This window comes from Pan paniscus, chromosome 11 (assembly GCF_029289425.2).
Source record: "Pan paniscus chromosome 11, NHGRI_mPanPan1-v2.0_pri, whole genome shotgun sequence".
NCBI lineage: Eukaryota > Metazoa > Chordata > Mammalia > Primates > Hominidae > Pan > Pan paniscus.
The window spans coordinates 26,628,471-26,640,647 of record NC_073260.2 but is presented as its reverse complement, the minus strand read 5'-3'; the positions used below and the strand labels follow the sequence as shown (position 1 = coordinate 26,640,647).

General features: G+C 42.9%; 1 protein-coding gene across 1 annotated transcript in view; it reads left to right on the top strand.

The window, feature by feature from the left end:
* SNX30 (sorting nexin family member 30) overlaps nt 1-12,177 on the top strand; it is a 119,125-nt gene that overhangs the window by 43,937 nt on the left and 63,011 nt on the right. Inside the window, exon 2 of the mRNA XM_034928863.3 lies at nt 3,808-3,999. Within this exon, the coding sequence (XP_034784754.1) occupies nt 3,808-3,999 (192 nt within the window). The remainder of the gene's footprint in view (nt 1-3,807; nt 4,000-12,177) is intronic.

Genomic DNA, 12,177 nt, shown 5'->3' with positions numbered 1-12,177 from the left:
AAACCTACATGGTGAAAATTGGTATTTTGCAACAATGGGGAGTTTTCATTATTAATCAACTATGTAGTTGTAACTCTTCACAAAGGCTATTCTGGATATCCTTTGTTATAATAAAAACATTAAGAAAATATATTTGAGGCCCCAACTGTGGGTCTCAATGCAATTTTTATTTTTTAGCAATTATTGTGTGTCTGCTATGAACCCAGCCTCATAGTTTATAAGAGGATGCAAGAATACTTACAAGCACGTGTGTGTGTGTCTGTGTGTGTGTGTGTGTGTGTATGAGAGAGAGAGAATAGTGATACAGCACCAGCCATGTACCACACACTATTCCAACTGCTTCCATATACTAACTAACTCAATCCCACTATACCCATTTTATAAATGAGGACACCGGGGCTTAGAGAGATTAAGAAGCTTGCTTAAGTTGCACTGGTAGTAATTAGTGGTACTGGGATTCAGAACTGGGCAGTCTGGCTCAGGTTAGCCTCAGTTGCTTGTCCTTCCACAGACATTTATTGAGTACTTTTGATAGGCAAGGGATTGAATTTGGTCGTTTCTAAGATTCATTCATTCATGAAATACTGAGTACCTACCATGGGCCAGGGTAGCATAGGAGGGAAGAATCTGGAGTATGTGGCAAGGTCTGATTGACTGACTCTCCCCTCCCTCACTCCCAACAACTGATTCGAGAAGTAACTTCATACTGTCTGACCAAGACATTTCAGATCTTTATGTGGGCTGTTCCTGGAAGGTTATTGGCTGAGGTTCCCAGGGCAAATGTTAGGGGAGTTGGCTTGAAGTCACTACCCGACCTGGGGAGACAGAAAGATAATCACACACACACACTCACAGTACAGTCACACACACACACACACACGCACACATGATGAGCAAGGCACAGTTGCAGTCACTGGGGACTTACAGTGTTTGTGGATAAGTTTGATATATAAATAAATGATTAAAACTACAAAATGCTTCAGTGGAGGTGTCTTCAAAGTATTGAGAAGGGTGTGAGTAATTCTACCAGGGAGTGGGTCAAGGAAAGCGTTAAAGGAGAGGGGATTCAAGCAGATTCCTGGAAGATATTTGGAGATTATTATGTACAGCAGGGGAGCTTTTCCAGCAAAGATAAGGGGCATGAAACAGCTGGGTGGTTCCTGGGAACTGGTCCCTCGGATGTGGAAGGAGGTGGTAAGAAAGGAGGCTGCTGAGATCAAACCAGGCCGGATTGTGGGAAACCACTGTCTGAGCTGATTTTGGCATCTCTGCCTTAAGATTGTGAATTCTTTTTCTTTTGTGCAGTGTCTGTCCACTGACAGAGCTGTTCTGAGGCCCGGTGTGCTAGTGTTGATAAAATGTTAAGGGAGGGCCCCTGTGATGCCTAGCATGGCATCCTGCCTGAGGTCAGTGTTTAAATGTTTACTGAAATGACCAAGACATGATGTTTATCCTGGAGTTCCAGAGAAGATGTTGTCCCCCTACAAATCCCCAGACACTGGGGTGTGGACGCCGTGTGTCCCGTGGTACCAGTACATTGAAAAGGCAGTCCCATCAGTGGCTGCTGCTGTAGTTGGACTCTGCAGTCACGTCCACACTGAGAGGGCCTGTTGAAGGTATGACGTCCCAGCTGATGAGCTTGCCCATCTGCCCTGTAGTCAGAAGCATAACGGAAGAGAAGTGGAGGGGAGAGGTCTATTGCCATGAGTACCTTCTGTGAAAATGGTACCCTTTTAGTAATTACAGTTTTTTTGATATTGCATAAGTAAGTATGTGATTAAATGATCTGTGGTCAGCAGAAATGGGAGTCGAAGGTGCTTTTTCTGTGTACTTTCCATTACCCCCCAAGTTTGGTGACATTGCCCTTGACCCCAGGCCACACTTCTTCACTCCGCCGTGTCCCATTGCCCTTCCCAGATGTCCCATCATCAGCTAGAGCTCATGGATGTGACTGCTAGGTTAACCTCTAATTTCCTGTACGTTCTCTTGCGTTGGGGCTAGGTCATAACTCACCTGCAAAACTCCAAGAGGAGAGAATATAGGGAAAGCACCCCCTCCTCCCCAGCCTGTGATCTGATGGCCCACAGGTCACCCAGGCTCTTCCCATGGTGTCATGTCACTTTCTTGCCATATTCTTTAGTCTCTGTCTCCCAGTTATTCCAAAGCGATATTCAGAGGCCTTCACATCTGCTGCTAGGCAGGGCTCTGTTCTGTTACCAAACCTCCAAACCAAACAAGATAACTAACTAGGCCTTCTCAGTTTCACAGCCATTTTTTGAATACTGTAGGGACATAATTTATTCATTGGCTTCTTACCAAGACCAAAGAGCGAGGTCTGCAATTTTAAAAATCTATCTTTCCCTTCCTTTCCTGGTATTTGCCCCACTGACTACCCTCCTACCCACTACTCTCTTTTAAAAAGTCATAGAAAATTTTAAGCATATAGAAAAGGGAAGAGAATTGTATAATGAACCTGCAGGTACCAGCTTCAATGGTGATCAGCTTGGGCATCTTGTATCATTTATATCCCCACCTACTCATCCTTAATTATTTTGAAGCAAATGCCATTTTATTTTATTCATAAATATTTTAGTATATAATTTTAAAAGATGAAGATTTTGTAAAATCATACTTCTATTATCATACCCAGTGATTCCTTAATATCAATATTCAAATTTCCCTAAATATCTCAAAATCTTTATCTTTTTGTATCTTGTTTTAATGGAATTGGTTGATCTCTTAAGTTTCTTTACATTTATAGGTGCTTGCGCTCTCTCTTCTTTTCTTTTTCTTTTTCTTTTTTTTTTTTTTTTTTTTTTGAGATGGAGTCTTGCTCTGTCGCCCAGACTGGAGTGCAGTGGCGTGATCCCGGCTCACTGCAACCTCTGCCTCCCGGGGTTCAAGCAATTCTCCTGCCTCAGCCCCCTGAGTAGGCGCACGCCACCATGCCCAGCTAATATTGGTATTTTTTTTTTTTTTTTTTTTTTTTAGTAGAGACGATTTCACCATGTTGGCCAGGCTGGTCTTGAACTCCTGACCTCAAGTGATCTGCCTGCCTTGGCCTCCCAAAGTGCTGGAATTACAGGGGTGAGGCACTGCGCCCAGCCAGGTTTCTTAATGTTTACCTGGGCCCACGTGGTGGTCTTGACAAAGTGGGAAAAACGGAGTATGCTCACAGGGAGCTTTCCTTGTTGAGGTTTGTTTTTTTTTTTAGATGGAGTTTCGCTCTTGTTGCCCAGGTTGGAGTGCAATGGCGCAGTCTCGGCTCACTGCAACCTCCACCTCCCAGGTTCAAGCAATTCTCCTGCCTCAGCTTCCCGAGTAGCTGGGATCACAGGCGTGCGCCACCATGTCCAGCTAATTTTTGTATATTTAGTAGAGACGGGATTTCACCATGTTGGCCAGACTGGTCTCAAACTTGTGACCTCAGGTGAGCCACCCGTCTCGGCCTCCCAAAGTGCTGGGATTACAGGCGTGAGCCACTGCGCCCAGCCCCTTGTTGAGGTTTGATGATGGTGGGGCCATTATGTTCTCTGCCCTTGAACTGCTTACTTATATTGGTTTCTCCAGCACTTCCTCAAAGATGAATTGGCATGAAATTGATTCAGAGTACTACCATAGTTTGTTTCTCTTGGTCGTAAAAGATTTGTTCACTCAAGAAACACTGAGTAGGGAGAGGCTCAGGTGTTTCGAAAGTTATTTTTGGGTTTTAGAAATGTTTATTGGTTTGGCTAAACCAGCTGCTTTTGCTGATACTCTCCAGTATGTGTTTTCATTTAATTTTAAGGTGCTCTTTTCTTCTTTTAGGATCTCATTTTGCCCAACGGTGGTACTCCAGCAGGTACTTCAAGTCCAGCTTCTTCATCTTCCCTTCTCAACAGACTTCAGCTTGATGATGATATTGATGGTGAGACTAGAGATCTCTTCGTTATAGTCGATGATCCCAAGAAGCATGTGTGTACAATGGAGACTTACATCACCTATAGGATCACCACCAAAGTAGGTCCCTGTGTTATAGAATGCCCGTGTTGAGTGGTCTCGGGGAATTGGGGTCTACCTCAGTGAATTTTGCCTTTGCTCTCCCCCTTATTGTACAACTCTGTTCACCTTGATTGCAATTGTGGGTGTGGCTTCTTGAGAGAATAGATGTAATTCAGATGAAAAGGATTATATATAATAGTTTTTTAAATCTTAGAATGAGGAAGAAATTGTGACTAAGATTTTTCAAATAAACATTTAATCCCTATACTTGCGCTTATTTTTTTTTACCATGATACTATTTAACATGTTAATATCATATTGCTTCTGAAATTTATGAATCATTGTATCAACCTAAATCACTGTGATGAGACCATGAATAAAATTTGGCCTAGGTGGGGTTGATGGTAGCAGGAGGAGGAATAATGGGAAGATAGAAACTAATACTGTCTTTCTGGTATGTGTCAGATAGGTAGTGGGCAGGTGTTGAGATTTAATTGATTAATTAAATAACTTTTAAGATCATAACAATTTTTTATTTTGGGACAGAGTCTTGCTCTGTTGCCCAGGCTGGAGTGCAGTGGTGTGATCTCAGCTCACTGCAACTTCCACCTCCCGGGTTCAAGCAATTCTCTTGCCTCAGCCTCCTGAGTAGCTGAGATTATAGGCATGTGCCACTATGCCCAGCTAATTTTTGTATTTTTAGTAGAGACAGGGTTTCACCTTATTGGCCAGGCTGGTCTCAAACTCCTGACCTCAGGTGATCCACCCGCCTTGGCCTCCCGAAGTGCTGGGATTACAGGCATGAGCCACCGCGCCCAGCCAAGATCATAACAATCTTAAAACTTATATCCTTTAGTTACAATTTTTCAGATGAAGAAATGGAGGTGGAAAGTTCAAATAACTCGCTCAAAGTTACAAAGTTGGTAACCAGGATTCTAATTTGAATTTGTAGGACTATACAGCCTATATTTTAATTTTTAAAAACCATACTCTTTACATAATTCCACTTATAAAAGAATAATTTTAATGTATCATTTGTTACTTATGAAAATTATTTTTTGAATATTTAAAATAGTATTAAAGTTTTAGTCTTGGAACAAGGTTTCCCAATCTTGGCAGTATTAACCTTTTGGACTGAAGAGTTCTTTGCTGTGGGGGGCTGTCCTATAGAGTGTTTATCAGCAGCCCTGTCCTCTACCCATGAGACGGCAGGAGTGTTCTCTTGGTCCCCAGTTGTGACAACCAAAAATGTCTCCAGACATTGCCAAATGTTCCCTGGGGGACAGGATTGCCACCCCACCCCTGACCAGTTGAAAGCCACATATTTAGAGGAAGAATGACAATATTGACATTATTAGGGAGAGAATTCACATTATCACTTTATATCTTGGCATAAAAAAGTGTTTAGTTAGGAAGCTATCCTATTTCTTGGTACCCCACCCCCACCAAGTCACATAACAAAGAATGATTTACAGATATCTTTGGAACCTTTAATAGATGGTGTCTTTATGGAAGGCATTAAGAGAAGCTCTGATGAGCGTGTCCCTCGTCTTTTACTGTGTCTTTTTTCCTTTTCATTGTAGAAAAAAATCATTTTTTATTTTGAAAGTTTTGTAAGTTCTGTACCTTTTTAAATTCTTTGGAAAGACAAGCAGGGAATAAAATACTCAAGTTGTGTTTCTTCATCTCTTATTGGATGAAAATTTTATATTTGTAAAAAAATAAAAGAAGCGATGCTGAAGGCCACATGCTGAGTGGAAGCAGGAAGCCTCCCTCAGCCCTTCTTACTTACCTTGTCCTTCTTGCCAAAAGCAACCATGGCTAAAATTTGCTGTGTGTCCTTCTAGTTGTTTTTCTTTGCGTTTACATTCACACACATGTATAGTTAGAATGTATATGATTTAGATTTCGGTGTAATGTTGCTTTCCAATGTTCCCTTCCATTTTATAGTATTTTTGAAGACCTTTCCATGTTCATATGACCATGTCTAGCTTACTCTTTCAATCTCTGTCTAATTATTTATGCAATAATTATATAATATCTTTTCTCTATGGACATTTAAGCCTGCTCCAGTTTTTTGATGTTACTACTCTGTCTTTTCTTTTCTTTTCTTTCTTTTTTTTTTTTTTTTGAGACAGAGTCTCCCTCTGTCGCCCAGGATGGAGTGTAGTGGCGTGATCTCAGCTCACTGCAACCTCCGCCCTCTGGGTTCAAGGGGATTCTCCTGCCTCAGCCTCCCGAGTAGCTGGGACTACAGATGTATGCCACCACGCCCGGCTACTTTTTGTATTTTTAGTAGAGATAAGGTTTTACTATGTTGGCCAACCTGGTCTTGAACTCCTGGTGTCAGGTGATCTGCCCGCCTGGGCCTCCCAAAGTGCTGGGATTACAAGCATGAGCCACTGTGTCCGGCTGCTACCCTGTGTTTTCTGCAGCAGGTTTGCATGTAAAGACATGTCTATGTACGTACGTGTGCACATGCATAGTCTTACCCCACTACACCACTGGGCACCTATACCAGACATTGGGCTAGATGCTTACATATGTTATTTCCTCAGAGGACCTAGATTAATATACATATTTCCAGGAATTATATCCATTTATTTATTTTTTTCTAGGGTGACCTTATTTTTTACCCTGTAGTCAGTGAAAGGTAAGCCTGTTTTTCTTGACTTAGTGCTGTAAACAGCCAAATGACAAAGTTACCGCCTTGCTGGCACAGCAGTGCTTGCCCACTGTGACATTTTCCCTCGGCTTCTTGATTCTTCTGCGCCAAAATGCAAATACTGCAGGACTGCCATTAACTGATTGAGAGGCTAACGCGCAACTGCAACTCACCAGTCTTTCCTGTGCTGCTTCTCTTTCCTTCCCTACCTTTTTCCCTCTGTGTTCTTATTTCTATCCCTTGTCTTGGGCTTGATTTCCTATAAGTCATTAAATGCCTTAGAGTAACGTTTTCCAAGTTCTAGCAGCACATTTTCACTTGGCTGTGATGCCAGCACCTCAAGATAATCTTGTTGCAGAACTGAGTTTTACTTTTTATCATTTCTTTCACTTCTGATCCCAAACCAGAGTTGTCTTCTTTTCCTGTTTCTAATAGTGACACCGGGTTTATATTTTGGTGGTGCATTCAGAGGCTTCTTTCTGAAGTTGTATTGACGGATATCGTAGGGGTGTGTGAGAATGAGAGAAAGAGAACAAACGAGGAACACGGGATCCCAACACCTGACCCCGTCCTGGGACTTCCACTTCTGCAGAGGTCCTCAAACGAAGTTAATGGTCAGAGGACAAGGTTGCTCAAATGCTTTGCTTTATTACCTTAAGGCTTTGATGCTCTAGTCCTAATTCAGATTCCTGATGACCAGGGCTGGACAAAGTACAGAGCTCTTTTTGCCTGAGCTAAAATAAGTGAAGGCTGACAGCCAATGTAGGCAAAGAATTATCCACCCAAATCTAAGGTAAAAGTATCTTCTCTCCCCAGTGGTGGAGAGCCAGTTTAGGCCTTCTTAGGGCAGGCAGCTTCTGGCTCTTTCTTTCTGGAGACTACAAGAAAGTAACATCATAACAGCAGCTAGTTATCGGACACTTACCATGCACTGTACTTTTTTGCAGTTGAAACCCTTTTATTTTTATGTTATATAAGTAATGTATGTTCATTGTAGAAAAAAAAGAAAGTTCAAGTAAGCTAAAACACTAAAGAATGCCTATACGCTCACCAGCCAGAAATAATTGTTGGTGACTTTCTATACTACTTCATCCAGTTACAAAAACAAGTATTTTGTATACTGCCAGTTCACTTTATACATTGTGAACATGTTTCTATGCTAGGAAATGCCAGTAAGCATGCTTTTATGCTATTGTTTATAAGACTGCAATAGCGTTCCATTGTATGGATGTGCCCTCATTTATTTTGTGCTAAATGCTTTATGTATATTATCAGTTAATCTTCACACTCAGTGAAGTAGATATAAATACTGTTATCTTACAAATGAGAAAATTGAGAGACAGAGATGTTAAGAAAATTGCTCAAAGACATGCAACTCATGGGTGGTGGAGCTAGAACTTGAGTCCAGGTCTCTCTGATTCTAAAGATGATAAATATTAATAATCTTGCCCAAAAGACATGATTTTCTTTCTTTCTTTCTTTCTTTTTTTTGACAGAGTCTTGCTCTGTTGCCCAGGCTGGAGTGCAGTGGTATGACCTCAGCTCACTGCAGCCTCCGCCTCACAGGTTCAAGCGATTCTCCTGCCTCAGCATCCTGAGTAGCTGGGATTACAGCACTGTGCCTGGCTAATTTTTGTATTTTTAGTAGAGATGGGGTTTCATCATTTTGGACAGGCTGGTCTCGAACTCCTGACCTCAGGTGATCTGCCCACCTTGGTTTCCCGAAGTGCTGGGATTACAGGCGTGAGCCTCTGCGCCTGGCCCAAAAGACATGATTTTCAAGAGAGGGATGGCCCCAATACCCAGCACTGTGGTCCAGTAGCATGGCCTGTGTGGTTGAAACTGACAATACAGAAGTAGGCTTGAGGGTGAGGAAACAGAGGCGAGCCTTCAACTCCCTTCAGGGGTTATTATTTTCTTGTGTTTAGCCTCATTACCAGTGGTGTGTAAAAAAAAAAAAGAAAAAGAGTCATAACACCCCAACTAGTTCCTCTTTCTAAATGCCTCAGTGGTCAACAGAGTCTAAATGCTGCTCCGAGGCTGAATTATGTACAATGCAAAGTGGACGTTAGTTTAATGACACAGTTATTGCTGGTTGTGGTGTGAGCAGTTTCATTGGTGTAGTGATGCAGAACCCAAGTGGGTTAGAGTGAGCGAGGGGTAAGAGAGAGAAGAGTGTTAGAATTCTGGCAATGAAAACAAGCATAGAGAACAGTGGTCAGAAGTGGGCATGGGTTTGAGGGAGAGGGAGGCTTTTTTTTTTGTTTTGGACTGCTGCTGTTTTTAAGGATGAAAGAGACTTGTTTAACTGCCAGTTGTGCAGTATTGGTAGAGAAGAAGGCATTAGGTTGAAGATTGGAGAGTAGGATGGAGGCTCCTGGGAAGGCGGAGGAAGCTAGAATTGCCACCGAAGGGGCGGTGTACTTTTTCCATTGTTTGTGGAGAAGGAAGGGAAGTTTGTTTTGTGGCAGGAAGTTAAGGGGTTCTTTGCTTATATCTGGAGTTTTCTCTCTGAATAGATGATGAAGCCTTCTAAGGGTGGGGGTGTTTTGAAGTGGGGATTAGAAATTTTCAAAACTTTTATGGGCTTTTTGATAAATGATTTGGACAGTGTGGGAGTGAGCTGACGTAAGGGAGTATGAAAAGGGTGCCTGGCAATGTTGGAGGGTCTGGTTGTAGAATGTATCGTGTCTGTCCGTGTGTTTGCTTGATTTTGTTTCTCCTCTAGCAGTGTGCTCACACGCCCAGGTCTGGTAGAGCAAGTGGGTTTTTACAAGTTGGGTGAATGGGCAGTGGGGAGGGAACAACATTTAGATATTGCTGTAAGTAAGTGATTGAAGTTCTGGGCCATGGAATGAATGCTGAGTAAAGAAGGAAGGAAGTAAAGACATGAATGGATAGAATGTCAAGGAACTTTAGGTCCCAAGAGGCTGAGAAACCAAGGATGTTGGGAAGAGGAAGAGCCTGAAATATAGGGGATGCCGTTTAGAGGGAGATGTGTGGGTTTCTCCCTGGTGACGGTCTGGGAGAGTCTGTGGAATGGAAGGAGACATTGCTTGCTTAGAGGCTGGTGTTGTGTGTGTGAGCCACCTGGATCTCAAGGGCACCTAGGTTGTGGAAGGGCTTGGAAAGGAAGCCTGAGAGCCAGCTGCTTGAATCTTCAGGGCATCAGGAGAAATGGCAGAGCTGTCAGTGGATGACAGCTGTGTGGGAGAGATAGAGGATGTATGTCACTGGATGGCACGAGCCTCAGAAGGGTTTTCACAGGGTGGTGGAGGAGTGGTGGTCAGGAGCTGTGTGGAACGAGGAGCATGTCAGCAGCAGCTCCTGGCCTTGTGGGCTGGGCGAGGCTTGTGGAATGCAAGCAGCTCACAGAGGGACCGACGGCAGGGAGGCCCGATTTTCAGGGAGAGCCAGGTTTCAGAATTTGAATGGGCAGAAGAACGACAAGACTTTATTAACTATGGCATGGGTCTTCCAGAGAGCTTGGCAGAAAGATCTGAGAGGAACGAGATAAGTGGAAGTCCATGTTGGAAGAAAGGAAGGCAGAGGAGCGTGAGGATGAAAGGCTGGAGGCCTCTACTTGTCATTCTCAGGGCAGTGGGGTTTTGAGGCAGAATGGGACTAGCTGGTTTTTGTTTGATAAGGGAAGAGATCCCTTTGTTGGGAGATGGGGGTTGCCTAGAATTCTTAAGACCCAGCTGTGGCCTGGACAGATGGCACTTGTGATAAAGACCACGTCTCTCTGGAGTGACTCAATTGTAAATTTTGGATCAAATGGACGTTCTTCGGAATGGCCTTGGGCCACAGTTGTTGGGCACGTCAGCTCTTGGGGCATAAGGGGAGACCTTATGTGGTAGGGTGAGTGAGGCCCAGTAGGTGGAGTGCCCTGCTGGGTGACCGATTAGACTGTCATTCTGTGCTGGGTCTTCTAAAATGTTGAACTTCCGAAGGAAAAAAAAATTGCCAGGGATGTCTGGAGATGACCAGGGACGTATTCACATGGAGTGATGGTGTTACACTTCTAGCATAGCAAAAATGAGCCTTCTTGACTATGATTCTTGTGCTTGGTCTCCTGTTCTTAGACCTGACTCTACGTGTGCGCCCGTGACCTTGTGATCTTCGGACATTCTGCATTGTGGACACACGATGTGGAAGGACATAGAACAAAATGATGTAGTGGTTGTCTCTGATTATGGAATTGTGTGTGTATGCTTTTCATTCTTTTAAAAAATTGTTTACTATAGGTATTCAAAAATAGAGATAAATGTATATTTTTAAATTTTCCTAAGTTAGATCCTGAATTTCACGGAGGAAAAATTTACTACAAACTTATCTTTGGAGTTTTACTGGTCTGCCTGTTTTATGAATACTGTGAGTCCTATAAATGTATTTCTCTCCAGAAATTCCAAGTAGTGTCTCTGGCCCAGTTTCAGCTGGTGTGCAGTGTTTCATTGTGAGTGTGTTTTGCTAGCCTCATTCCTGGCTCTACTTTTTCCCTCTGTCCTTGTTTTTTCTTTCCTTTTCACCTACTTCTAATTTATGTCATTTGATTGTATTTTACCTATCACTATATCTTTTCTAGAACAAATTGTGGTAAAAATAAGTAAAATAAATACTGGGTCAGAGAGTGTGCAAGCATCCATTTATTTATTTATTTATTTTTTGAGACGGAGTCATCCTGTGTCACCCAGGCTGGAGTGTAGTGACGCGATCTTGGCTCACTGCAACCTCCGCCTCCCAGATTCAAGCAATTCTCCTGCCTCAGCCTCCCGAGTAGCTGGGACTACAGGCATGGACCACCGCACCCAGCTAATTTTTGTGTTTTTAGTAGAGATGGGGTTTCACCATGTTGGCCAGGCTGGTCTTGAACTCTTGACCAAGTGATCTGCCCACCTTGGCCTCCCAAAGTGCTGGGATTACAGGTGTGAGCCACCGTAGTGGACCTTGAGCATCCCTTTCATGATAACTTCTTACCTTATTGCTTTCCAGAGCATCAAGCAGGTTTTTCTTGCTGTATTAAGTTCCCGATGTCCTTAAAGGAGCTTTTAAAAAATGAGCATTGTGTGTGTATGAGACTATAAAAATAGTGTATGAGAATAGTGTAAAATTTGGAAATAAGGGTGAATATAAAGAGGACAGTTCTCATTATTTGCTTTAAATTTTTCTTCTAAATTTTTTAATATCCAGATATTAATGTAAATGAAATCCTTATGTACAATTAATTTTGTATCCTCCCATTTTCCCTTAAAACAACAGGCCGGGCATGGTGCCTCATGCCTATAATCCCAGCACTTTGGGAAGCTGAGGTAGGTGGATCACTTGAGGTCAGGAATTTGAGACCAGCCTGGTCAACATGGTGAAACCCCGTCTCTACTAAAAATACAAAAATTATCTGGGTGTGGTGGCGCACGCCTGTAGTCCCAGCTACTTGGGAGGCTAAGGCAGGAGAATCACCTGAACCTGGGAGGTGTGGAGGTTGCAGTGAGCTGAGATCATGCCACTATACTCCAGCCTGGTCGACAGAGTGC